This window comes from Acanthochromis polyacanthus, chromosome 13 (assembly GCF_021347895.1).
Source record: "Acanthochromis polyacanthus isolate Apoly-LR-REF ecotype Palm Island chromosome 13, KAUST_Apoly_ChrSc, whole genome shotgun sequence".
In the NCBI taxonomy this organism is placed as follows: Eukaryota; Metazoa; Chordata; class Actinopteri; family Pomacentridae; genus Acanthochromis; species Acanthochromis polyacanthus.
The window spans coordinates 14,588,443-14,616,369 of record NC_067125.1 but is presented as its reverse complement, the minus strand read 5'-3'; the positions used below and the strand labels follow the sequence as shown (position 1 = coordinate 14,616,369).

The 27,927-nt window shown below is 41.0% G+C and overlaps 1 protein-coding gene across 4 annotated transcripts; it reads right to left on the bottom strand.

Moving 5' to 3' along the window:
• Window positions 1-28: 28 nt before the first annotated feature.
• Window positions 29-27,840, bottom strand: LOC110948699 (clathrin heavy chain 1-like). Of its 4 annotated transcripts, XM_051957467.1 has the most exons (34): window positions 27,463-27,840; window positions 24,677-24,884; window positions 20,597-20,865; window positions 19,876-20,037; window positions 19,612-19,725; window positions 19,002-19,175; window positions 17,041-17,238; window positions 16,605-16,805; window positions 15,876-16,028; window positions 15,581-15,703; window positions 15,225-15,362; window positions 14,626-14,790; window positions 14,281-14,461; window positions 14,004-14,167; window positions 13,755-13,880; window positions 13,431-13,573; window positions 11,585-11,819; window positions 11,340-11,462; window positions 10,933-11,078; window positions 10,474-10,657; window positions 10,147-10,339; window positions 9,833-9,990; window positions 9,560-9,724; window positions 9,277-9,384; window positions 8,659-8,826; window positions 8,373-8,522; window positions 8,132-8,263; window positions 7,821-7,931; window positions 7,497-7,667; window positions 7,092-7,313; window positions 5,911-5,931; window positions 2,231-2,268; window positions 2,050-2,125; window positions 1,501-1,647 (listed from the first exon to the last, which is right to left on the bottom strand). In XM_051957467.1, the coding sequence occupies exons 1-33, from the start codon at window positions 27,502-27,504 to the stop codon at window positions 2,095-2,097; spliced, it is 4,917 nt and encodes a 1,638-aa protein (XP_051813427.1). In that variant the 5' UTR covers window positions 27,505-27,840; the 3' UTR covers window positions 1,501-1,647; window positions 2,050-2,094. The 4 variants fall into 4 exon arrangements, with proteins under 4 accessions (XP_022046064.1, XP_022046066.1, XP_051813428.1 ...); XM_022190372.2 differs by lacking the exon at window positions 2,231-2,268 and having other exon boundaries at window positions 29-1,647; XM_022190374.2 differs by lacking the exons at window positions 2,231-2,268; window positions 5,911-5,931 and having other exon boundaries at window positions 29-1,647.
• Between the last annotated feature and the right edge of the window lie 87 nt (window positions 27,841-27,927).

Below are 27,927 nucleotides of genomic sequence, written 5' to 3'. Positions count from 1 at the left end.
ACACACACTGACTCCACAGCAGACTGGATACAATTTTTAGTTTTTATTTAGGCTAGTATTTCCCTTTCAGTTGAGTCATATTCTTCCACTTATCAGTGACAGATCCCCTTTATTATTATTATGCATGACAACAGAAAGGAATTCAACTTATGTTAGGGTTAGGATGACACTTTACACACAGCTCAAAGCAGGTAAGGAAGTTAAGTACATCAAGGTAAATAACAGGCTCTTATTTCAGACCATTCTTGACAAAGACCTGGATGTAAGGAGACCTAATTTCTTCATCTTAACCATCTAAACACACGACCTACAGGAGTGTTTATGGATCTAATCAAGCCGTCATGAGAACACCAAAGGTTCCACCAGCCTGTCTCCTTCTGCCTCCTTATTTCTTAAGCATCAACAAAGGAGGAAACGGGACTAGGGGAGTGGGTGGAGGACAGATAGCTGGGGTCTCCATCTAAAAGTTTTCAATTCGTCATGTTCACATCTGTACACGCAAGAAAAGGAAAAAAAAAAGGTAATGGTGACCGAGGGAAACATCACAACACCTGGCATACACGGACCTCAGTACGAGGAGGGTTCAGAGTAAATACACACACACGGTACAGTTATGGGCCCTGGGGTTTGGTAGCCGTGGTCCCGTCCTTGCACATACACAGATACAGTCTCACACAAGCACTGTACACGGCACAAGAGGTCACCTAAATACATGGAGCCAATGAAGGAGAGCTAATATCTAGGACGGTGGATTGAACAGCCCAACACAGGCTGAGAGGAGGGGGTTTAAAATTCTTATTTAAACCTTCAGGTCACACTCGCAGACACACACACGCACACACAAACACAAACACACCCTCAGTCACACAGTGACATACGTCTGTATGCATTTAAAACTCCATAAAGCTACACGCCTGTGCAGAATATACTATCATTACTTAGTGTTGCTAGCTATAGCCATTGAAATGGCAATATATGTTCAATATTATATGTAACCTTTTTTCCTCAGAATATACAATGATGAAATGCATTATACAGACAAACGAGACAATGTAAGCTGTTCACATGTTCAGTACATCAAAAGTAAGAGCTTCTCTACATTAATTTCTTCATGAGTGCAAAATCCAATGCTCCTCCACCTACTTCAAAGGTTCATTGCTGAGCTTTAGCAAGTCCACTTCTGCACAAACCATAAACCGATAAAAAAAACATTACATTAACATAAACACAAAAAAATCTAAATAAGTAGTCATAAATATGGAATGTGAAAAACAAACATGTGGTCCAATTTCTTTCAAACAATACAAATAAAAGTCCTTCAATGCAGTTAAATGTTTTCTCTTGTAACACGACAACATAATAAAAAATAGTACTCAAAACGCAAGTGGGCTGTTGCTTGCTTGTGGCCCCTGTTGTGAGTAGAAGACCATGGGAAGCTGGTGAGGAACACAAAGAGAGAAGGACAGATGGAAGGATGGTGCGGGGTCAAATTGTGGTGGGGGGAGTTGTTGGGTGTTCACATGCCATAACCGAAGCTGGGCTGTGGAGGCTGGCCGTAGCCTGGAGCTGCTGTGTAGCTGTAGCCGTAGGCCTGCTGTGGAGGCACGGCCACGTTGGGCCCCGCTGTGAGCATGAGCTGGGGTGTTCCTGCAATAGAAACGTCAAAATTACGACTTAAAACTGCACAGCTGTGGTCGTACTGTCATATCGACACCCTCTTAAAATAATGGCCGAAGTCATTTTTTCAGAAAACACAAAAGACTGAAGCACACCACACTGGACCTTGAGCTAGGCCGTTATACTGCAGGTGTAGAATTGCATGATCTCTTCAACTGAGGATGTAGATGATTTTACTAAAGGTGGCCAGCATCATGAGGAGATATTTTAGGCAAAAAAAAGTTAATGTCAAAAAATGACTTAGGCCATTATTTTAGGAAGTTGACAATACTCATTCTCTAGTTTCATTAATATGTCCTAACAGCTTGTGAAGGCAGGATTACAGCAACACAGTTATAATCTGATGTGGGCTTTTTTTTTCTTTTTTTTTACCATAAACGATGGGTTGAGACTCTGTAGCCTGCTCCTCCTGTTTCCTCAGAGACTCGGAGGCTTCGAGTTTGTCCACCTGTAGGAAACACGACAACAGTGAATGTGTCAGACTTCATTTAAACTGCTGCCGATGGGGCTCTTTAAGAGCAAGGGCTGAGACGCCGAGTTTGTAAAAACTGACCTCGGGGTTATTTCACTGGCTGACGGATGGGACCATTCCTGACAGGCGAAGACGAATACAGTCCAGATTTAAATAAAAACAGGCTGCAGGAGGCAGGCCTTGCTAATGTGTTGGAGGCCCTCTACAAGGCAAGAGGAGTAACTACAACTAGAGAGCTACTCTATCAAGCTCCACTACAGCGGTCTATCAGATAGTCATCCACTTATTTGTGGAAAGAGCCGGGGAATAAGGAGGGGAGACAGAGAAACAGCTACTGGGCAATAATGGTCCCACCATCCAGCCACCCAAAACATCTACTCTAACACGTTGGAAATGTAAGTATGTAGAGAACCAACCCCACACCAGAGCAAACACACTCACTAGGATTTATGTTGTTCCCCGTTGGATGGTTTGTCCATCTCTTAGCAGAGGATTTAAACACAACTAGCTTTAGGGATTCACTCTATATTAATGGATTAATCCAAAGATTATCAGAAAATAGTGAAAAATCGTCACTATAACCATCAGTAATGATGTTATCAATTAATTTGTTTACAAAGCATAATTAATTCATCACCTAATTTTATCTGTGGTTGAAGCCGTCAAAAATATCTGGGGAGGTTTGTGCCAACACCTGTTGTCCCACTTGCTTATTCTATGGTTTGTATTCTTTCCTAAATGCTACATGTGTTTAAAAAACATGAAACACCAACAAGACTTTGAGTGTTTTTACATTTTAAGGCCGTCACACATGGCTCAAATTAAGATACCGACTGAGTGCAAACAGCTCTGTGAAGCATGTAGAAGCCTTGAGAATCAAGCCACCAAAGCTGCCTGTTTTATCTATAGTGCTTTAGTATTTGCTGAACAGCTGAGAGGCAGACAGTGACGGGGAAAGGGAGAAAGATAAGAGCTGAAACAATTCAAAGTATTAAGCAGCCAGCGAAAAACTTCAGACATTACCTTCATTACCCACAGCTGACAGCTTTCAATAGTGATGAAATCAGTCAGATTGTGCTAAATAATGCATCAGGACAGCTCTCCTCCTACGGTGGTTTTGGGTTCAGTTCTCTACATACTGTCTGGGTCACTACTACAGTCAGTCAATCTGGTTAAGCAGGCCGTTTCAAGGAAAGACAGGCTGTTTCATTTGAGAAGAGAAGGGTTGAGAGACATGCTGAAGCAGCAGTTTAGTATATTTTCTTCTCGAAGAGTGCATGAGAAAGGAAGACAGAAGCAGAGAGCCATAGTGGAGGGAGTGTGAACGAGGGTGGAAGGGATGGTTTTGTACAGCCAGTTCAAGGTTTCCAAAAGCAGGCACAGCCAACAACGATGTCTCCTAGCCTGGCCTGAGTGCTGCTGATGCTACCAAGGGAGGGGAAATGCATGCTTGTCGCTCTACATGGTATGTACCGTTTCCCCAAAGAGTACACCTAAGCTAAATGTTATTTGCAGTCATATGCTGGAGTTGTTTGTCGCTGGAAAACCTTGCTTTTCAGAATAAAGTCCCTCTGAAAATGCCTCACCCTAGTATTTCTGGCTTCTATTGCCTGGGTTCTTCTACAACATTGGGACAAATTCAGCAGTAGAGACAGACGTTGAGAAAAATAATAAAAAGGTCTCTGAAAAAATGATCACTTGATTAAAAATATTGCCTCTATTACTGAAATTAGGTCTTACACTTAGCTGCAGTCTATGCTACTGCACCACAGTCCAGACACATATGAACATGCCCCCCCCATATAAATACATAATTAAGGATTAATAACATCATACATGTTTAAAACCCCCATAAACCTTTACAGGGTGAAAGCATGTTTCCTGAAATTATGCTGGACCAAGTCAGGATGACGGCTTGCAGCAGACTGCAGCTGAGTGGTGTTACAGGACAGTTTAACATTAGAATTCATCTACAAGTGTGTGAGAAAAGGACCTGGTCATAGCAGGTGAGGTAGCAACCCAGAGTGGCGCTCTTCACCCACCGCTAAGGAGAACTGATGGGCATGCTGGCTGAAGCGGATGGCTTAGTTGCACATTTGACAGAAATGCGTTAAAAGGGTTTGCTCATTGTGGCAAATCCACAAAGATCTAATAAGAGAGTCTGCAGTTACCCTCAACTCTGTGGAACTGAACAGGATTCATCTTACTGTCTTGGTTTCCTGGCGCACAGTTTTGTTTCACTCTCACTGGAAGGATTATGTTGATGTCAGCTGCTTGAAATGTATTCTGGAGCAAAAAGCTCTAGTTTGTCAAAGAATGATACGTTCAGGGCTTGTTTACTCTTTATTTTTTGCTGTCCTTACGCAGCCCAAAGAAACCATTTCAGATGACAGTTTAGCAATGACCTCTTTAACATTGCATGATACTTCATTACTGTTAACAAGGTGCAGGTTTATAGAACAAAGTTGGTAAATTAACAAATCAACCCGCCAATCCCCAAAACCCATCAGCAAGTTTCAAAGGCATGTTATGTTTAAATAAGTTGTCAAAGCATAACAGTAGTAATCATTTTTTCAAGAAGTCATTTACATATAAGTCTTATTTTCATTTACACCATTATTCAGAGTCCTGCAGAAACAAAAATGTAAAAACAAAGAATTGTTTGACTTTCTTTAGTCCTTGAACTACTATTCTGTGGCGCCTTTGGAGATCCTTCACTGTATCTAAGCTTAAAATTGTGATATTTCATCAACACCACTTCATTCTACATGTCTAATTTAAAAATTCATCAGAAATAAACTGTTTGTTCTTTTGTCAGATTTGGTAAAAAACAATATTCTTGGTTCCTCAGTATAACTGAGAAGTGATGACTGACTCAGCTGTGACCAACAGTCACAAGATAAATCCTCAGAAACCTCTCAGGTAAACCAGGCTTAACTGCTAGCTGTGTTTACACAGAGCTGACTGGAGACACATTTTAAACAAATTCAAAATAAGTAGTAAAACATGCATCATATTTACTTTTATCATGTTTTTCTAGTACTGGGGGCATTTAGGAAAGTGCTGATGTTGATTCCAGGTGATCAGGCAAATTCAACAGTTATTTCTAATTTTTAAGATTTATGGCATTATAATTTTGTCACTGCACAGAAGACATTTTTGAATTCTCTCTACTTCTAGCCATGGTTGTGCCATCTTCATAGAGGTGTAGGACTTAGTATTGAGGACTAAAGGTGTTATTTTCACGGTGCCTAATAATATAGATGGCTAATGCTGGCTAGTTTTAGTTGGGATCAGAGTTAATGAATAGTGTAATGACATGTCTGTTCAAACGTGGGCACCTCACTGTAACATGGGACCACATTAACAACCAAGATGTTCACAGTAATCTGTTAAACATATGGTGTCCAATTATCACTGATGACTTAGATGTATCACCAAGAACATTTTCACATGTCCTCTTGCTATTAGTTGTGCACCCGTTTGATTCAATAACCAGTTTTTCATTTCCTGTCCTGAGCCATCACTGACGCCAGCAAACCAAGCAGGGCCTTCAGTGGTGGGTGTGAAGAGCCCCGCTCTGGAGTGTCGTGGGTTGGTAGGTGGTCTAGTGGAGATGTGGAGTATACAGTCAGAAGCAGCAGAGTGACATGGGGGGAGAGGAGACATGCAGTTTCTGCTAATTTTACTCCTCCAAACTACAGGCTACAGGACAGGGGACGGGTCAAAAAGAATGACTAGAAAATGGATTCGACTTTCACCTTTTCCTTTATCGCATCAACCTGGAAAGGAAATTCAGAGAGGCAACTTAAGGAGGAAAAAACAAATGGGAGTCTCCCAAAACAGAAATTGACAGAGAGAGAAAAAGAGCAAACAGAGGACTCGTCACTTAAAGAAGAAACACAAAAATCCTAAGAGTGATGCAGGTAATTAACGCCACTTTTGATACAAATGCAGACTTGAGATTAATCTGGTACTGTGAACTTCACCTTGTTTCTCACACTAGTGTAAACAAATAATAATAATACTTCAATTAAATAATGTGCAATTCTAAATTTGAAATCTAGATAATTTTCAAATTAATCATTGAAAATATACAAATTACTTCTTGTTTTAATGTGAAACAAGAATTCTGAGTAACTCACAGCTACTGACATATTTTAGTGTAGTAGTCCAAGTTTGGCACATAAATGGAAGAAAAATTTCTAAAGCTTTTTACTCAGGTCTGCTGTCTGTTTTGAAAGCAACACGAGGGTTGTATATATTTTGCCATGTAACAGAGATAAATGGCATGATGAGCAACACAGCAGTTATGAATCTCCTTGGTAACACATTTGTATGGAAAAGTAGCTTGAATGAATGGAGACCCAAATGAAGGAAAACACCAGTGATGACACATGATGACTGACAGAAGCATAGGAAGATGAGCATGAATGGAGGAAAGAATTGGCAGCACTGGGGAGGCCTTATGTTTGATAGTGTGTCAGGGAAACACTGTGACACTTTCTATAGTGAAATAGTATTTGCAAATATATTTCAGCAGCTTCTACCACTTCTTTTACCTAACAAATGTGTAGAAATCCGGGGCATCAATCAGTGAAAGTATTTTAAGATTCGATTTAATATTTACTTCTTTCTGTGGTTCACCCAGCCGAATAATTCTAACACGGAAAATGTCAGACATGTTGGTCTCCACATAGGTAAAGGTTGGATGATGTAGGTTTGCAAATGCTATTTCACAAACTTTTGCACCTAACAGTAGGGAAGACCCATTGTCAAAATGTAGTATAACTGTCCCACCAAAACTCTAATTATCTTCTTTACTGAAGCTATTTTAGAATCCCAAACGGTATCTATAACATGAGTCAGCGTGCTTTGGTCCTTATAAACCTTTTCATAAAGCCAACTACTTGGTACAATACTCACAATCTGGCCAACCCACCTTACTGAGATACTCCCTCATGACCTGGATGAAGTATGGCATGGAAAAGTCCATAATGTTGTGCCGCCAGGCGGTCTCCAGCACTACATCAGGCCGCAGCAGGTCGTAGCAGGTGAATAGGCAGGCGGCAAAACACTCCTTCTTGTCTTCCTTCAGGAACCAAGCCAGGAGCTCCTCTGCCAGCTCGGTGTCTTTGGACTCTGATGCGTACTGCATGGCATCCTGCAGAGAGAACAGCACAATTACAGGTCAATAAACCGACTTGGAGGAAGTGCCTGCATCGGCTGTTTTACATTTCGGCACCATTAGTTTGTTTCTGGAATGAAACACAATCTTGTGATTTAGGTTATTTCGAACAACTGGAGTATCTTCTGCAAGTTAGAATTTATTTTTGTAGCCATGCACCTTGTAGAGCTTGTCCTTCTTGCAGAGCTCGACACTCTGTTTCCAGCGGTTGTTTCCCTTGAAAAGGTAGGCTGCGATCCTCCTGAATTCAATCAGCTCATGCTTCTCCAGGCCCTGGGCCAGCGAGATGTTGTCAAAGTTGTCATAAGCATCGATGGAGGTGCGTAGTGCCTAGATAACAGAAGGGGGCATTATGAGTAAAAGCCACACAAACTGCTGATGAAAACTGAGGAAACTGAATATGTGATGTATCTTGTGTGCTGTACTGGCAATAAATCAAACACTATCGGTGCAATAGCACACTGAAAAATGATGACATCATACCGCATAGTCTTCCTCAATGATGAAGAGGTTGTTAAGTGCCTCATTCACCGACTTGTTGTTGTGATTCTGGACAGACCTTAAGTAAGGTTTAACCAGAGGCAGCTGTTTGACCTAAACAAAGAATCAGATTAAAAACCATCAGCGGCAGTTGTTATTTTGCCACCTATCAGCCGTCTCCTGTATGTGGGGATATTCAATCATCACATTACCTCAGCGAGCCACACTAGCACAAATTTTGATCATTTGAACTGAAGCTAAGTAGGACATGATTACCAAGAACTGCTTAAAGAAAGCAATAAATATCCCCAGACCTTGCTGAAGAAGTTGACAGCGCGTGTGTGATCCAGTCTTGGAGAGAGTACGATGAGCAGGTCATTCAGTAACAACGGTTTGTACTCCAGATAGTAATGGATGGCCTTGTAGTACAGCTCCACATTAGCCACCTACAATAACAAACACAGAATCTCTACCTAAGTAACAGGGCAGTGCTGGGCTGCTAATGGTAGAACTTGTTAGCATAAATCACACAGTTTTAAGTTTTGCTTTTATCACCTTGGTGACAATGTCTTTGAACTGGCCCTCTTTCCAGGCATCAGCTGGGTGGTTCATCATGGTGATGATGGCATTATCGTATTCCTCATACTTGTCATAGAGGAAGACCAGCTCTGCCCAGAGGTGGGCTTGCTCAGCTGCCCTGAGAACCTGATATACAAACACAGATCACATCATGAACTCATTTAACTTGTTTTTTTTGTGAGCAGACTCAGATTGGTTCAAATTAACAGTTAAAATAAAGTCTTACGGCAAAGTTTATAGTAAATCTGCTTCCTGTGCCTACCTTTGGAATGTTGACACGGGACCAGAAGAGCTCCAGGTGTTCCCTCATCTTCTGGGGTTTGAATTTGGAGTAGAGGATGGCCAGCTCAGTGAACATGCCCATGTGAGCACGCTCCAGCCCCAGGGCAGCCTCCAGCATGGTGATCAGCTCCTCAAAGTAACCACGGTCCTGAAGTATACAGACAGATTTAACAGCGTGATCCATACCCCTTACAAAAACGTTCATTCTGATTTTTCAACAGAGGAGAGCTTATGTCAAGTATTTCAATTAAGGTACATCACTTTGCAAAACTCATGTTTGTAAACAATTAGATTTACTGTAATAAAGGCAAAGCATAACAGAGTTTAATTTGCAAGCTCTAGTATTTCGGTACAAGACAAGAGCAACTGAAAATCCTACTGTCCTATGCATTACATGACTGATTTTCATGACTGTGTTATGCATTTACAAATGTAGCTTACAAGACAATTAAACAAAGACTCTGCAGTCCATAAAAAAATAACAACACACCTAAATAAAATTTTAGCATACACTTCACTTAACATTAGTACTCTTCTGTCATAATAACAGGGGTAGTTCAAAGAAATTACTGTGATCTCTGACAGTTAGCCTGTGTACCTGGTAGTAGTTGATTAGCTCCTCCAGTTCATCGGCGTGGACGACAATATGCAGGCCACACATTTGGGCAAGACGGAATTCCTTCCCATCTACACAAGCAAAACACACCTGGAAGAGCAGATAATCAAATCAAACATCTTGTTTAATGTATGTGAGAAGACAATACACGGTACTGAGTACTTTTCCTTTTCTGGCAGTATCAGACAGCATGGTGGCAGACAGAAAAGGTGAAAACTAAAACCTTAGTAAATAGGTAAACTAAAACTCTTAGGTTGTTCTTCACCTCCTTCCAGGTACGAGTGCTGTTGGCTTTGCGGGCTCCATCCACAGCTGCCTGGTATTCTCCCAGGTGCACCAGAGTGGAAGCCAAACGGCCAAAGTTGGAAACGTTGTTGTAAAGCAGTTTAGCTGCCTCATACATCTTGTCGTCATAGCAACGATCTCCCACCTGAGGGAAGATGGAGGCAAGATCAGTTAAGTGGCAACTGTAAACAAGAGAAAGAGAATGAAGTAGTATCTGAGTGTGTGCTGCACGCGTGTCTCTCTCTGGGCCTACTTGTTGAATGTGAGCATTATTGGGCCCATTGATGAACTCTTCCAGCTCTGCCAGGCGATTGGTCTTGGCCAGAGCAAAGATCAGCTCCGTTTCAACATACGACTCGCGGGCCTTCTTACGGGCCATCTGCAGAAACTTCACCAGGTCCTCCCAGTTTCCTGCACCAAACAATTAACTCTCATTATTTTTATGTGCACATCAATTTACTGTACATTTACCAAAACACAAATAAAACGGCTTCATGACTTTAAAAAAAATCATAGGCCCAAGTCCATCAAAGCAACAAGCTGCTGCTATGACAAAGATCATCTTACCGCTTTGTGCTGCAGCTTGTCCCACCTCCATGTAAGCAGATGGATCATCAGCCTTGATGTAGGAATCAATGGCTTCTTTGACCAGGCCCTTCTGAAGCTGGGCCTTCGCCAGCTGACTCCAAACTGGGGGCTCATTACAACGCTCCGCAAACTCATAAGCTCTGTCCAGGTTACCAATGTGTTCAATCAGAACCTGTACACAAGACAACATTCAGATCACTGAACATTTATAACTACAACACAGATGGAGTTCAATCAAAGCTTAGGCAAAAAAAACAAAAAAAAACAACATAAAGGCTCATTACAGTCAAGAAGGAACACACTCACCTGCACAGCAGAGGTGTTGACATCAAATTTCCTAAAAATAGCAAAGGCCTCCTCAAACAGCTCATTGCTGATGGCAATGTTTGCAATGTCTGGGGCATCGTAATTGTCCAGACGGTTAATGTATTCCATTACACGTGTCCGATCAGCCTTAATGGCTGTTAGAATGAGCAGATTCTGGAGGTTTCTGAAATAACCAAGACAGAAAGTTTTTTGGTGAATGTCTTATAAAATACATAAAATAGAATTTCATCTGCATTTTGAACATTCTACCAGTTCAAGAAATGACAAAAAGCGTTTTTTATGCGACAAGACAATTCTGAGCAGTTGACTGTACTGTGTCCAAAACTTTGAAAAACAGGTTGAAAACATTATTTCCTGTTTTTATTAAATAATACAGGAAATGGAAAATGCATCAGTCAGTCAAAAAACATCATGTATATGTAAGAAAATCTGTCTTACCTGTGCTCGCTAAAAACGGAATTATCCAGAACAATCTTTTCCAAGAGCTCAATAAGCTCATTGGGAAGGTCGGCGGTCATGAAGGCCTTGACTGTGACAGACACCTCCTCTGGATCCTGGGTCTCTGATAAGGCTGTCTGGACAACCTACAGCAGGCACAGACAACAGACTTGATAAACTGCAGCTGATGTTTTAATAAACAGAAAAACTATCCAACATTTCAGTTTAACAAGACCTTAAAGTAGCAGGGAGATAAGCAGACAAAATGCATTGAAAAACCTGATTACGGTAAGTACACAATGTGAAAGTTAACAGTGTTACATGACTAGCATAGAAGATGGGTCTGCAATGCAAATAAATGAGTTCATGTGGTATAACTTAGTATCTGAGATACCAAAGGGTCTGACCTGGTCAATGAGTGGTCTTCTGTAGTTGTTGGTCTCCAACAGCACACTTGCCCACAGCTCAGGATTCTTGCGACGTACAAGGTAGCGGGACAGACTTTTGAAAAGTGAGTTCTCATTGCACACCTAAAAAACATAGCACAAGAAACAAATTGACATGAGAGACAACAACAGCTCATTCATACATTTCAGAACAATATTTCCCAGAATTTTGTCTTCAATTAAAATTATTTGGAATTTATACTCACATGAATGAGTTCCTGGTCACACTGTCCTCTTTCATAAGCCACACAGGCCAGGTGAGGGTCCCTCTTCTCACAGTACTTGCCCACCACACGGCTGTCATAGAACGGGTTCTCCCTCAAAAAGCGCTCAGGATTGTTGTTGCTGTCGATGTAGATCTTGGCCAAAGCATTGTGGGTTGCGGGCTCCTCACAACCTTCATGAATACGTGCCTCCAGCCAAGGCAGCAGCAACTTCAGTCTGGACAAAGAGACACAGCAATGACATTACAAGTTTTACACTAAATTTTACATGCTGACTCATGACATTAAGAACAGAAAAACACCTTCCAAGGTATAATACTATAGTCTATGGTAGTGCTGAGTGATATGGAAACAATTATATATCACGATATGGATTTTTTTTAAAAAATATATATATCACGATATACCACAATACCACAATTTTTTCGTGGACCTTCTTTAGGTGACAGAAGAGTTTTGTTGTGTTGGCATCGGGCGCAGGAACAGTCTTGTAGCATAGTTTGCTTATGGCCATCTTCTGCTCCATGTCTGACCTCTTGAACCCAAAATATAACCAAATCACAGATGTACCTCCTCTTTTCAGTAAAAGTGCTTCTTCTTGGGCTGCCTGCATAGCTATCTCTGTTTGTCGTGACTCCGGGCATAAAACTTCAACCTGTTGCGCGTCCATGGTTCAGCATTCATGAGTTAAGTAACGTTAAGCATGTCGCAAACTCATGTGAGAATCAAAGAACATAAAGCAGTGTCACGTTGCAAAACCACAAGACGGAGTTTCTTTGCAAATCTTTTTTTTTAATTCTTCTTAATTTTCACATATATAAATTTAGAGTATGCATAGTGATGTTGCAAGTCAAGCTGCTCTCCTTTAACCAAGCTAGGTTGCGGTGTGTAAGTGTGTGTGTGTGTGCGCGCGAGTGAAGGTGACGTAAGGGGGGCTGCGGCGGCGGTATGTGTGTTGCAGAGATGAGTGTAGCAGCGGAGATATAGTGAGTTGCACCGTGGTGGTATAGCCGGTCATAGAGGGCAAATGTGAGAAGCCAGTGTACCCTGGATGGACTATAAGTGTGGACAGTTGCTGTTGGTTCCATAAAGTTCCTCATTCTTCTCCCCCTGCAAAGTTTGTCCAAACTTATTGGCTGTTACCATTAACGAGCCACGCTAAGCTAAGCAGGCTAGCGCTACCCGAGGCTACCCAACCACGGTTCGGCGGCCGGCAGGAACCGGTCGGTAACAGTGTCAAGAAAGCACTACTATAATCGTCACAGGCCATTTAATGATGTATTTGCTGTAATAATTGATCAAATTAGACTAGAAACCGTTCCTGCTCAGCTGCCCGACCAGGGTCAGAAGGCATAGGGGAGGTCAGTTCTCCAGGGTCGAAGTTACTGCAGTTCAATCCGAGGTTAACCCCTTCACTTTACCAGCAGTTTTGGAAGGCAAAACACAGGAGCCTGGCCTTGTCTGAGAATGCTGCGGCCTTTATTGCAGATAGACTGTGACTATACTGTACAGTTGCAATAACCCAGAAGCTACGCTTCTCTGAACTCTTCTTCTCTTAACCGGCTCTCGTCTTCACTCGCTCCTGCTACATTCAGGGTCACTCGGACAACTTGCGCTCGCTCGTGCGCACGCTCTCTCTCTCTTTCTCACTCACACACACTGCTCTCTCTATCGCGATAGAAACGACAGAAGAGAAATGGCACGACAGACACTTTTCTATCGTTCTCATGATGTATATCGTCATATCGCCCAGCACTAGTCTATGGCAGATGGGTGAGTGAGTGATTCCCCTATTGCTATAATGTTTAAGTAGTTCTTTTGTTCCTACCGATTTCTTTTCTCCACTTCGGCAACCAGTTCATCTGTGGAGAACTGTCCTCTCACCACCATGATGAGGTTCTTAATCACATCCTCGGCACAGTCTACATCCAGCAACCCTCCAATGACTACAGGCAAACGGCTTGGATTCACCTGGTATAAATAATCATGAAATTATGACATGCTTCCATTAAGGTAAACAGAAATTCACAACTACAGTTCAGTTTGAGTAGACAGAGGCACAACCAGTGGGTATTTCTTGCCTTAATGAGACAGTATACATGTTTAGCTGGAGGGAGGATTGGTATTTACACTTCTGGGTGTAGTAATTTACCTTCTGCACGTAGATCTCAATGTACTTCTGCAGGCTGTTGCGGTACAGATACAGGACCAGGTCGTGAACAAAATCAAAGCGGTCGCACACAATGATTAAAGGCAGCTGGTCAGTGAGCTTGGCTTCCTGTAGAGAAAAATATTAAAATTGTTAGGAGCAAAAGATTCAATGAATGTCTCATGGGATAAATTAGTGGCTGAAAGACATATTTTACAGATAAATGTGTACTCTGCACTGTCCCTTTCTGACCTTGAGGAAATTCTTCACACGTTCAGGGTCGTAGCAGTTGCTTTCTCTGCAGATTCTCTCCACCTCTTTGATTTGGCCTGTTTTGCAGGCAGCCTGGATATATTTGAAATGGACCTCTGGATCCTGGCTGAAGTTCACAATAGAGCCCAAGAAGTAGAACAAACCTAAAAGATAAAAAAGGGAAAATCATCATTTTTTGAAACTTTCACTTTGAGACGTTTTTTCAAATTGCAGATGAAAAGCGTGAGTCCTTGGACCTGGGTACATTCCAACTTACCCTCGAAGCTCTTGAATGATTCAAAAAGTTCAGTGAGGGACTGAGTAGTAAGCTGTTCATGGTACTTGGAAGCAACTTGCACACATATCTGCAGGTTCTGGCGGATGTTGGCAGACAACATGGCCCTCAGACACTCCAGAGAGTCCTCCACAGAGAGGGAGCCAAAGAAATTCACCAACCACTGCAAAGAAAAATACAAAACAGTCATTCATTAGCATATAGTGCTCAAAAGCTAAAACATACAGAATATGTTTTGTTGAAATTAGCATGCGTACAAACAGCTCCACAGTCACGTTCAAAATCAGAGTTAGTTTAACTATTTTTTTTTCTGCGTTAGTGTTGTACCTCTGGGTTGAGAAGGTGTGTGTGCACCACAGCACGTTTGATGTCGTACAAGTCAGTATAATGCTCCAGCGCCCTCTGCAGGAGACCAGCCTTCTCACACAGCTGTGCCACATGAGCACGGTCATAGTGAGTGAACATCTGATTGCCGAGGATGGCATCTGCAACCTGTACAAAACGACACATGTACAAAGACATTTCAACATTGTTTGAAGTTTTGTTGGCAGAAAAAGCTGCAAAAGAGGCAGCAAAAATGACTATTTCTGTAAAACCAAAGACAATGAAACACACTTTAAAGAAGAAAGAAACCTATAAGCTGAGTTTCAAATTGTATGGATTAAAAACAAACTGCAAAGAATTGAAAAAATACAGTTAAATATGATGAAATTTACAGTCTGAATGAATTTCACTGAATATACACAGTATGCTTAATAACAAGTTTGTAATTAAAAAGAGGATTCTTTTTTTGTTGATCCAGCTAAACTGGTAGTTCAGTCTTTTTTTCTCGGTAAGACCAACAAACTAGCTTTGTCTTTGTCCGTTTGTCCGTTTTGGTTAAAATGTATTAATTAATGCATCTGGTTCTTGAAATGGTCATCTACCTGTGGTGCATGGACCAAATTCATCTCCAGCAGGCGTGTCTGCAGTGGTCCTTCCATAGGTCTGTTGTTCTTCAGGGCATCTAGTAGGAAGGATGTGCACTGCTGAATCAGGTTGTACTCCATGAACACATCGACAATCTGGAGAAACAAAAGAAAGAAACAGCCACAGATGTCAAACACTGAAAAAAAAAGCATGTTTGGTTGTGTTTTAAATCAAATTTAACAATTATCTTTGATTTGTAGTTTAGTTACTGACAATAGCGCAACAGCCACTAAACGATTCTGCTCGATCACAAGGCTGCTCATAAGACTACCCATGCTGCAAGTATTCCAAGTGCAGAAAAAAGTGCCTTTACCTGTGTAATGTCAGCAAGTGGCTCTTCATCCTGAACCAGCATCTGTGAGAACTGCAGGCCCTGCTCTGGACTGATCCGCATTACGTTCCTTAACAGAAAGATCCAGTCTGGAGTGTAGCCCACCTACAGGAATGACAGATCTTTAAGGATAATAAGCCTACATATGAGGTGCTCAATAGCTAGAAGGGTATCATGTAAAAAACAGCAAATGTACACAATAGCGAAACAGAGATTACAATCATCACTCACTCACGTCTTGTTTTGTCTTAATCAACATAAGTCAGTCATGACAAACCTTCTTGGCGTACAGAACAATCTTCTGGAACTGGCCAGTCTCTGCAAAGCACTGAATGACCTTATTGGGGACGTTGGCTCTGAGGTAGACACTGAGGGCAAGAGTTGGATCTACAGACTTCACCAAGTCACCAAGCTCCTCGGAACACTCCAGCTGGAAACAGACACACAGACTGCCATCAAAATCAAATCAATCCAGTCTAATACAAAGCAATTATGGAACCAGTAGGAATAAATCATGAAAACAGCATAGCACAACCAAAGTAGCACGTAATTCTCAAGTATTGGCTCGGTGTGAATTAGTCACACCGAAAGGATGAAGGCACCATACTGACTTTCAAATTTGTATTATATTAGTCAACAAAACAGATGATTCCAAGAAAAAAAAATCAGCAGTAAGGTAGTATTTGTAGAAATGGAGGAGCAACCTCGTAAACTACAACAATGATCTGAAATGGGCTTTATCTTCATGACACTATAGTCTGGACAAGAAAAAAATAGTGCTTCACCTCGCAACTCATGGATCTCTTGCTCTGGAATAAATTCTCAATTTTGTGGTGGAGTTAGTCAGTTCAGCACTCTGACTTTATATAAATTATTTTCAAAAGACCGGATACCTTTCCAAGGACAATATTTTTTTAGGTATGACAGGTAGAAATACATGAATAAGTGATTCCTCTAAAGACAGGATGAAGGTTGCATAGTACAAAACTAACCGATGGACACATACCTTGTCCTCTTTTAGCCACTTCTCGAGTAGCTGCTTGCGGCCCTGCTGGAGGACAGGTCTACACAGCTCCAAAGACTCAAACTTGTTAAGCTGGCCTTGGTCCAGCAAGATGCCAAAGTACTGGAGCAAAGGAGATGTCTGGCCTGGTTGAGCTGGAACACTTTGGAACCTACGGATGGTGTCTGGGGTCCGTAGGATACCCTGAAGAGCAAAGATGGCAGGTCAAGTAGATTTCTTTTTGGAAATTTCATAAACTGCATTCCCAGTTAATCTGTTACTGATTTTAAGCTATTTCAATCAAACAAATCTAAATTATATTTACATATACGCTTTTGTGTTTAATGGCATACTGAGCTACCAAAATCTGATTAGTCTTAACAGTCTGAGCTTGTATCTCATGTTCCTTGACCCCAATCAGAGTGCACGATCAAAGTACCTTGGGTGCATTGGCCGCCACCTTGGCAGCTTCTGAGTAATTCCCTGCTGCAAAGAGGGTGTTAAACTTGCGGGCGAACAGCTCCTCAGCACCGGCAAGGTTGTTGCGCACAGCCATGCGGAGAGCCAGGTCTGGGTTCTGGAGCACATTGGTGATGTAGGGAATGATGTTTTCCTCCTCCACACACACTGACAACACCTGGAAAAGCACATTGGCATGCTTTCTTATCTGTACCCAACAGATGATACCTTGCAGATGGGGTATTATTCCTAAAGGTAAAAAAGTGCAGCATCAACGTCCACCTCAACATTTTATGTATTTTATACATTTGGCTATTCAAGAACAGCCTCAAACCCTCATGCATGCAAGGGGCATCACCCAAAAAGCTGTACATTCCATAATTGTAATGAGCATTGCTCCACTTTTTGCAGCCAGCCGATTTAGATTTTGAGATTCGCTTACACACATTTAAAATTACACTGTGGTTCTCTCTGAGAAGCTATTTATCTTTTTCAGCACTTAGTGGTTACGCAAATAACCGTAGCTCCAAGGTTTTTAGCTGTGGCTCAGCTGTCTCTATCTTTAACTTCTGTTTAATCCCTGCCCATTCATTTAGAACGGCAAACACACACGTATGTCAAAGATCTCCAACAAAACTGACCTTTTAGGAAAAGTTAGCCAACGCCTTCCAACTAATCATAATCCAAATTTACAGTGGTCATGGTGTAAAGTCATACAAATATTCAAAATCATTTTTCAGCCAGAACACTTATAGTTATTCTTCATGGGCCATGAACCACACACGTTGCTCAGTGAAGATCAAACTGTCTGAATAAACAGTGAACAACAAAGAAAATACTGGTAAACTTAGAACTGAAGCCACTTCTAAGTTCTCTGTACACACCTGTGTGCACAAAAATAGACTAAGTGAATTACATCCTATACTTGTCGCATTCCTAAATTACACATATGGATTACCCCACTGTTGTCGTGTACAGTGTTACATTTCGCGTCTAAGTGTGTGTGTGTGTGTGTGTGTGGCAGCCCTGCAGGTGAGAGCCAAGAGCAATAACAGGATTAGATTGTGTAGTCTGCCTGACCAAGCTGTGCCCTCCTGCTGTGACTGTCACATGCTGCCTGACACTGAAGATGCTGCTACAGTCAGATATTTTCACAGACATTCCCTCAGTCAAGGTCACACCCAAGGACCCGCGGTGATATACAAAAGAGCTGACATACCACAGGGAAAGTGAGTTACCAACAAATGCCAGCAGTGACAGACTAAAATATACTATACATGTGTACATACTGATACTGATTTAGAAATTAAGACTAAAGGTTTTTTGTTTGCGTCCATACACATATCCCATTTTCAGAACATCATCTTAATTCAAACATTTTTAAAAACCAAATGTATTTTACAGTTGCACTTAAAACTGGAAAAATAAATAAATTCGATAAAGCTACCAATGGTTTCATCTGTCACACATTTCAAAATTCCACCAAAAATATCCATTTAACTCCAACTAACCCAAATCAAATATGAAATATTATCACTGACATAGAAAGTTCTAGCTGTCAATTTGCAAAAAAGCCCAAGAGCAAATGTTTATGATGAGGCTGGTTATTCCACTGGAAACTATTAAGCAGCTGACTCAGTTTGCTAAAGCAGCTGGCTGTATTGTTTGATCTTATCAAAATTTAGAAGCTCATCAAATGATATATTTTCTTCAGTCAGTGCAAGTAAGAAGCAAGCAGTAAAAATGACATTTTGCCCAGTGTCTGTCAAACAATCTGTGACAAGTAAAGCTACATGTTCCTATTCTACTGTGTCTTTAATCTGGTTACTCTGCTTTATGACATTAACACAAACTGCACTAATGATAAAAGGGTACTGGAAGCTGAATCTCAACACAAAATTCACTCTGTTCGATAGAATGCATGGGTGTAGATCACAGTACCTGTCCTTTCCGGTTGACTCCAATGATACCAGCAGTAGGTTCATGGGGGGCAGTGACAAAAATAGTCTCCCCACTGATCCTGTTCATGTAGATACAAGTTCCAGTCTCAAGGTCATACAGGTGGATGTAGCCATATTTGGTGATGAGAAAAACCACATCTTGCTTGGAACTGATCTAGACGAACAGACAGAAAAATCAGGTTACAAAGTGTACAGCATAACCAAAGAGCTCATTACCAAGATGCCCTTCAGCAAGACACTAAAGTAAAAGCAGATTAAGTATTGCCAGGCCCCAGTTAAAGCCACTCACTGAGGTGCAGTTAAAAGTGCCCTGTGTAAAAGGTGCAATTACCAATACTGTCAATCAGTGACTGAATACCGGTTAAATAAATTTAAAAACTGAGCAGTGCTTAAATAACACCTTTCAACTCCTCAACCCTCCTCACTGCCGACGATTCTTGATTTTGGTAACAATCCTTTACAGTGAATGATGATACATGACCGAGGAAAATAGTACTAAACCCAGATAAATAGGGAGTCATTTATACAAAATAAAGACAAATAAGCAACAAGTACGGGCTCTACAAGCTGCCTTAAGGTAGAATTTGTACCTGCATGGCAACAGGGAAGTCATTCTGGGCTTCTGGAGGAAAGAAAACATCCACAGCTTTCTTTGGAAATGGTTGATTCCCAGTTGGTGGAGTCCCCACTTCAATGATGTGGAGCTAGAAGCAAAAACACAGTGAGAGAAAAGAAACAAAAGTAAATCGACAGTGTCTCAATGGAAAGTTTTTAAATGCAGCCAAGTTGGATTCCACATGCTCTCTATTTTTACAGTTGTGAGCCGAAGGCTTTGCAGCGTTAGTAAATCTTACTTTTCCTCCTGCCTGTCCTCGCACAGCAAAGCAGAACAGAGTTGACTCCTCGGTGTTGCCCTCCATCTTGAACTGTGCAAAGCCGGCGGCATGCCCTTCAATAGGCTGAGACACCTTCCTGTCCACAGAATACAACTGCATGGCTCCAACAACACGGTTTTGCTGAGGAGAGAAAAACTACAGTTCAGGCTAAAGTCAAAGTGTTTTGCACTTTATTGTTGCACTAGGGTTGCTTTTGTTTGTTTTATTGATTCTTTGATAAAATCTATTACTTCACTGCATAAACTCACCTTTACATCTCACACAGTAGAGCATTTTTCATTGTGTTTTATGGTTGGTTTAATATTTAAGCAATTAATCATAATAAATGTTCTATTTTAGGTTACTGAGAGAGTGAGATCACATATTTTATTAGTAAACTGTCAGACTTCCTTAGTGTATTAGCTGTGTATGAAAACAGACAAATCTAGGATCAACAATAAGGTTGAAGTAAATTTTTTTTGCCCTTATGTTGGCTTCACTAGACAGGTTAGTAGAGAGGCAGACAGGAAAGTAGGGAGAAACACAGCGGGGAAGACTTGCAGCACAGGGCATTGAGCTGGAATTGAACCCAGACCGCTGTGTCAGGGACTACAGCCCGTTTATGGGTTGCCCAATCAGCCAGCTGAGCTATCCGGGCACCTGAGGTTGAAGTAATTTTTGAAACACACAGTTAATTCACCTGTGCAGAAATTCCAATGAGCAGCAACCACTTCTGTTTGGCATCAGTGCGGTAGTTGATGATCTGGCAGCCTGCCAGGCTGGAGTGACGGTCAAAGACTTTGATTGGCTGAGAGTCACCCTCCATGCTCCAATGGTAGACTGCGTTGTCTGTGACCAGGGCAACAGTGTTGAGGGAGATCCACTTCCAGAAGGTCACATCATCTGTCATCGTGTGAGCCTTCATCTTGCTCTTCATCTCGATGTTAAAGATCTGCAGGGTCTTTGCCGCTGAAAATATTAACAGCCGAAGTTAATGCACAGTGTCACGGGTGAACAGCGCAATACCTGCTTAATAAACTTTTTGACAGCAAGAAAACTTACAACAAAATCAATCTAGTGACAAGGCTACAACACACAACCCATCGCAGACTTCGGGAGTCAACAAATCATTTAGTCAAAACTATCTTAATTGCCAGAGAAACATTGGTAGGCAGGTTTTGGTTTCAGTAGCACTGACAGACCATACAAAAAAACAGGACCGGTGTCAAAACAAGGTGCAAGACCAACAAAAGGGCAACCACTTAAATGAGTGGATCTGCATTCAGATATGTCTGATGCAATTAACAGTTAATGTGAAGCACATTCAGCTGCAGCCGAATAAGCAACCCTTTTGTGATACTGTGAGCAGAAAATCAGAAATCATTACTCATCTACCAAATAGACTTTTAATTTGAGGAACTCAGACTGTGCCCCAACTGATTAGCACTGCATCAAAAACATGCAGCCCCTCAATCATTTCAGCAATGTTACTGTGTTGGCACAGCAACTGAGGGCAACAAAAAGCTGAACATGGCTCAACTTTTTCCACAAAGCAAAGCAGCGTCACGGTGAGCCACAGCCTTGGCTAAATATATGTGGGTACAGCCAAGGTAGATTAATTTGCAATGTCAATGGAGTACTGCTACTGTTGACCTTGCAATCAGCAGGATGGATACGGAAATGATTGTCACTAATTATTTTCCAAACTTATAATATCCTGTCTCATGATAATAAATCTGCAGTGCTGGGTGTGACTAGCTGTTAAGGTCATGGATCTATTGGTCAAATTGTTCTTCCCAGACACAATTTCATTAACAGTCAGTATGTGTAAAAACACACCTGCATCAATTCAGTCTTTTTTTTTTGATGCAGTGCTGGAGTTTGCTTAGATATACTGCAACTACATTGTCTACACTCAACTGGATAAACAATGACTTTCCATGTTATTTTTAATTTCTTTACTTATCTTTTCAACCAAAACCAGACCCAATAGGTATCGGTGTCTGCACAAAAACATTGTGTCTGGTGCAAGTTAAAAAGAGAATTGTATGGCTTTCAACCCCACTACCTACTAGAGAAATGAAACTCCAGGCGTGTTGTTACAGCTCTTAAGGGATTCACATTGAAATTTAATCCTAAAATGAGTGACATGGGAATTTGGGTTGGGTCTGAATGCAGATTAGCAAAAGAAGACCACAAAGCACACAAACAGATGTGGTGATGAGGAGGATGCTGGACAGATGCACTCACACCCATTCTGTTCATTTCCTCCAGCTCAGTCTCACTGGGGGAAAGACACTACAATGATTGGGGCCAAGATATGTATTCTAGATTTAATCTAGCCCAAGCAATCCTAAACCAAGTTAAACAAAAACTATTAAAAACAGGATACAGATGACAGTACAGTGACATTTAGGATCAAATATTTTGGTAATACTGTGTGTATAGTGGGTTGTAACACACACTAACTACATAAAATATGATGAGAGGTTGTGAAGTGAAAAATCAAAAATGCAGTGAAGCAACATGAAATAATGCAGTTTTGTCCTTTAATCAGCTTGTCTATTCAAACTATGCCTGAAACTGAAATTATTTATCATATTTAAGCATAAATTTTCTAAGTCAAATGAAATGAATCCTTCAATACATTAGGAATAGTCAGTGGACACATTCACAGTATATAATGTGGAATAATACTTGTAATTCAAAGTATGAATATATGCACAGTTACTGAAAACCTGCAAGCAATGTAAGTATTTGCAAGACAGGTTTGAAGCTAGAAGTGTAGGACAGAAGGAAGGAAGCACTGCATTTGGCTTTAATCTCTGCAGTGTCCTGGGGCTGGCCAGTCAAAATTGTACCTGCACATTTATTTAATCTTTAAGACTGGTGTCCCCAGTTCATCTGTGACTACAGCAACTGTAGTTGCCTATATGATATTACTAAACCACACAAGTCTAAACTCGTGTTTCACTGTTTTGCTGGATGACATAATAGACTAATTCATAATTTATAAAATAATTGTGTAACAAAATGTGTTTCAGCTTTCTCCTTTATTGATAAATTACTTTCATTAAATAATTATGTGCATTTACCTATATCATTTTTTTCTGTGCTTTGTAAATGCCACAATATCGACTAGTATCTACTAACTGGGGCAAAAAAGTAGAACTCTTCTGCACATGGTAAATGTAAGGACATTTTAGCATATAGAGCATAACTTTTTTTTTTTTTTTTTTTTACAAATTTGGCCTTTCTGGTTGCTGCCAGCTCTAAGTTACGAGAACATTTATAAAAACAAAGGAGGAGAACAAACATTCTCCTTAGACTTTGCAAGTATAATGCTCTTTAAAGCAGTGTGAATGCACTGGTCTCTGCTTGCTGCTATTATGTGCATATACATACATATATATATATATATATATATATATTAAGATTATATTTGATTATAACATCACAAGCCAGTGACACAAAATTCTTAAGAGAATAAGGCCTACATCCCAGGGACATCCCTGTAAGACAGTATGTACATAATGGCCTACTATTCATTGAAGACTGGTCGATAAGTCACTGCTTGCTTGATTTTCCCATTGTTTAAATGACCGTATCATTTTTTCGGCATGTTTTAGTCCTTTTACTACATACATATGTACTATACATTACTACCAACCATTTTCCAAGGCATGCAGCATTTCTGAATATTCACCGGGTTGTTCTTAAATTCCAATGCTTCTTTGTCACTGAAAATTTTCCATTTCATTTATATAACATTTTTCAAAGACAAAATGTAGCTCAGATGTGGATTCTGATCTGTGGGTGTCTTCAGGTTGTGACTGGCAGCTTGAAATTGACACAGCAGCTGCATTATGAAATGATGCAGTGTCTTTTTGCCTTCAGTTTAGTTACTTGTGAGTCAACTTCTCTGATGTTGTCAACACCAGAACAATGCATTTACGCTATGTCCCTTATTTATAACACAATAATTATGTTTGTGAAGGAAAATCACTTGTGGGAAGTATGTTTTCTGTAATCTGTTATTATTTAAAGTTCATTTTACACCATTAAGTGTGTTCATGCTGTACTGGAGTTAATAAAAACCAAACCATTTAAAAATCTGAAGTCCAGCATGTTTTGGAAAATGGTCAGCCGTGATATAAAATATATGTACAATGTAGCAAATGGGAAAAACACACAAAACACAGAAAGGAAAAAAAGATACAGTCCTTTAAGCTACAATCTTAATTTAGTTATGCTCTGCTTGTATTTTCATTCTAAATTCAAGCATTCATTAAAATTGCTTTCAGTACTGTGCAAACATGTCAAGACAGTGCATACAGGATCACTTTGACAACTCATGATATGTAAAATTCAACTCACCGTCTGCAAACATAAGAAAGCAGTAAGAAATGAAAAAAGAGCAAAACAAGCAAAATAGACAAAGCATTCATGACAGCATGACATTTTACTGTTACTACTTCTACGATTCCTAAAATATAAATGTGTTACACTATTAGTAAGTTACTCTTTGTTTTCTGACAAACAGAAATGGGGTGGTCTACATATGAACATCAAAATGAAAAGCAGACTGTGACAGCTACGTAACTGACTGACAACACAAACAAAAGTTACACAAATGGCCCAGTGTATTAGAGAAGCAAAATAGCAAGATATGTGATCAGCCAAAAATCTTAGCTGTTTACTGTTTAGTCCATGTCCTTTCAGATACCTAGCACACTTGCTATGTGCTAACAGTCCTACATGCATTTTAGTTGGAGCTTACCTTTAAGGGCGATAACTTTGCTGGCAGGGTTCATGATAGCGCTGTCGGCAGAGATGGGGCGGCGGATGGGATTGTTGGGGTCAGCCATGTCAATGATGACAACCTGGGCCTGCTCACCCACTTTCTCCCTTATACAGATGAACTTGTCGGACTCCATGGTAAGAGTGCTGAATCCAATGTTGGCTGGGTTGATCCCCAGGTTCTGGAGCTGACATGGGTATGCAAAATCTGTTTAGTGGCATGACCTACACTGTTGACTACAAAGAAAAAATAATAACAACTTGGGTGCTACTAAGGTAGCCGCTACCCATCCATCCATTCTCTATACACCACTTTATCCTCACTAGGGTCGCGGGGGGTGCTGGAGCCTATCCCAGCTGACTCGGACGAAGGCAGGGGACACCCTGGACAGGTCACCAGTCTGTGGCAGGGCTACATATACAGAGAAACAATCACACTCACATTCACACCTACGGGCAATTTAGAATAATCAATTAACCTCAGCATATTTTTGGACTGTGGGAGGAAGCTGGAGCACCCAGAGAAAACCCACGCATGCACAGGGAGAACATGCAAACTCCATGCAGAAAGATCCCAGGCCGGGATCTGAACCGGGGATCTGCTAACCACTACTCCACTGTGCAGGTAGCTGCTACCATTCCTGTGAAATATTACGGATGACTGTGTAGGTGCAAGAATGCTATATATTTTTTACAGATAGCCATCCTCTTGCCAATGATTAGGGCCCATACTACGTGGGCACAAATGCCATCACGCAGTCCAGATCCCAGGCAGTCAGACCATTTCTGCATGTCCCTCCCCTGCTCTGTTTCGCTGCATTTCTGGTCTTGGTCTCTACTGCACCTTTCTAATACAGTGTAAAATGCTTGATATCCAATATTTTCCAGCTCATTGTAGCCAACTGCCTTTGTCGATATAATGACTTATTTTTTTCACCTAACTGCAGAGAAAATCTGGTGTCTCCTGTGGTGGAATTAACATATACCTCTTTCAACTCTTATCATGATGCTCCACTATTAGACACATATACAAAATATAATGCTTTCAAATGTAAATATTCATTACTCAGAACAAGAAAACTAACATACCAAATTTACTTTTATGCAACATTAAAAAAACCCTGCACAGTTTTAGCTTGACAGGCATTATCTGCCTGTCAATGTTTCATTTGGCCTAATGCCAGTATTTCATTTCATCGGCCACAGATGATGTCAATATCACTGTCCATTGTGTACAGACACAAATCCATTTCCAGTCAAACATGAGATGCATAAATTCAAACAAGTCACAACTACTACTGAACAATTAATCAGTTTCAACTTGTTATTGCATTTATAAACAATGCAATAAGCAAATGGCAAAGACTGCAATTTAGAAAGTACTTAATTCAACATATCTGACCCAGGGTTTAAACTGTCGTGTCAGTGGTTTCACAAATTAGAGCCAACCTCCTTGTGTGATAGTTGTGCTTTTGATGGTTTCTCTTTAAGTAAGGATAGGATATTTTCCCCAAATGATTCAACCCAAACTATAACTGGGATGATGAACTTACACATCTAAGTGTCCCACAAGCAATAAGTTCATCTTTCAAGGCTAAGCTTGCTCATGGTAGAATGTATAACAGAAATTCAGGTACCCACGTATCAAGTACACATATGTTAACCCAATCTAGTTGAATACATCAGCTCTGCAATAAACTCTGTTTTCATGGTGTTTATAAACGGCTGCATTCAACGCTACACACACTGTTGCAGACATTGTATTAGATTGCATTAGTTTAGCAGGAAATATTTGATAAACTGGGAATTGAGCGCTCATTGTTCTATGGCAAAAAGGTCATCTTAAGTGGATGGGTGTGAAAACAGCTCCGTGAGGTTCAATCGAGGTTGAGTGAGAACCCTAAGCACATCTAACAATCCACTACAGTCAGAAGCTGGGATGTACCAGCTGAGCTTAAAGCTGTCTGAATTTACTCTCATCCATCCTACAATGTGCTCTAAAAAATAGCTGAGAGCGAAGGATTTCTGACTAAATTGAGTGGTCCGGCTGGTTAACAGCAGGACGAGGAGGTGACAATACATTTAGAAAACCCTGCAGAAAATCCTCAGTCTCTCTTCAGATATAAAAAAGGCCTGTCAGTGACATAACCTTTCTGTATGACGTTAAATGGCTCAGTGTCCAGTCACACTGCAGCTGACCGCGGTTTTACCAGCTGATAACTTTACGTGCATCGCTTTAGACGTGATCATCCGAGGGTCTGCACAGCAATACCATTAGAGCTGTATTAAAGCAGCGATCCTAGCAATGATCTATGATGATATCAGGTCAGCGACTGAAATGTCTTGCGTGGCTACGATTAAATGACGTGACTCCAACATCCCTCACGACACACTAGTGGTAACGAGCTCCTGCACTAGCTAACCGAAATGTAGCCACCGCACGTCTAACGTTATAATCCAGAAATAATGGCTGAAGGTCAGCAAAGGTGTTAAATGTCAGCTAGTTTCTACCCTTTGGTCGTCGCTGACGGCTAACGTCGGCTAACGTTGAGTCAACCGTGCTACAGCATCAGTGTAATGAATGAGAGATGCTAGCCTGAAAAGCTAGCAGTTAGCTGTTGGCTAAACGGGGGAGGGGAGGTCATTCATTTGCTGCGGGTATTGACGTTAGCTTGGCTAGCAAGCTGTCAAACAACCGTTAAGCAGATAAATCAACGAGTAATGAAAATATTGGAGTTTAAATGGGTGCACATTTTGCCCACATACCTGCAGGTGCTCCTGGAAGCGGATAGGTAGTATCTGAGCCATGGTGGTTTCCTTGAGCTTCTCCGGAGTCCTGAAATTCTAGCCGTGTAGCTAGCTAGCTCGGCAGTAGCACCGCGCTAGCTACGACCTCCTCACTGTAGGTCAGAGCCAGTCGGTGAAAACGATAACGCGATCAAAAAATACGATATGCTGTATTGTTAGTCGTGTTTCCGAAATCCGGTATCAATAAAACCGTTAAATACGTCCCCCTTCTGCATGTACTTCCTGCACTGCATCGATGGATAGCAGCGGCTGATCTTCTGTCCAAAATCCGCAATGGCGGCGGAAACAGCTCAGAGCCTTCCCAGTCCGGAAACATCCAGGGAGCTCTGGAAGGACACTGGCTCTGCTCGTATGTACCAACAAATTCAAGCTTTTCAGTGTGAATAAAAAAATAAGACTATTATTTGTGTTCTGCACTTTGCA

What these genes read in the sequence shown, in the direction of transcription:
- LOC110948699 (XM_022190372.2), bottom strand. Translation starts at nt 27,504, where the DNA reads ATGGCTCAGATACTACCTATCCGCTTCCAGGAGCACCTGCAG. An exon ending in ATTTGGTCCATGCACCACAG is followed by an intron (nt 14,791 to 15,224) that starts GTAGATGACCAT and finishes CGTTTTGTACAG; the next exon opens with GTTGCAGATGCCATCCTCGG. An exon ending in CACACCTTCTCAACCCAGAG is followed by an intron (nt 14,462 to 14,625) that starts GTACAACACTAA and finishes TTTTCTTTGCAG; the next exon opens with TGGTTGGTGAATTTCTTTGG.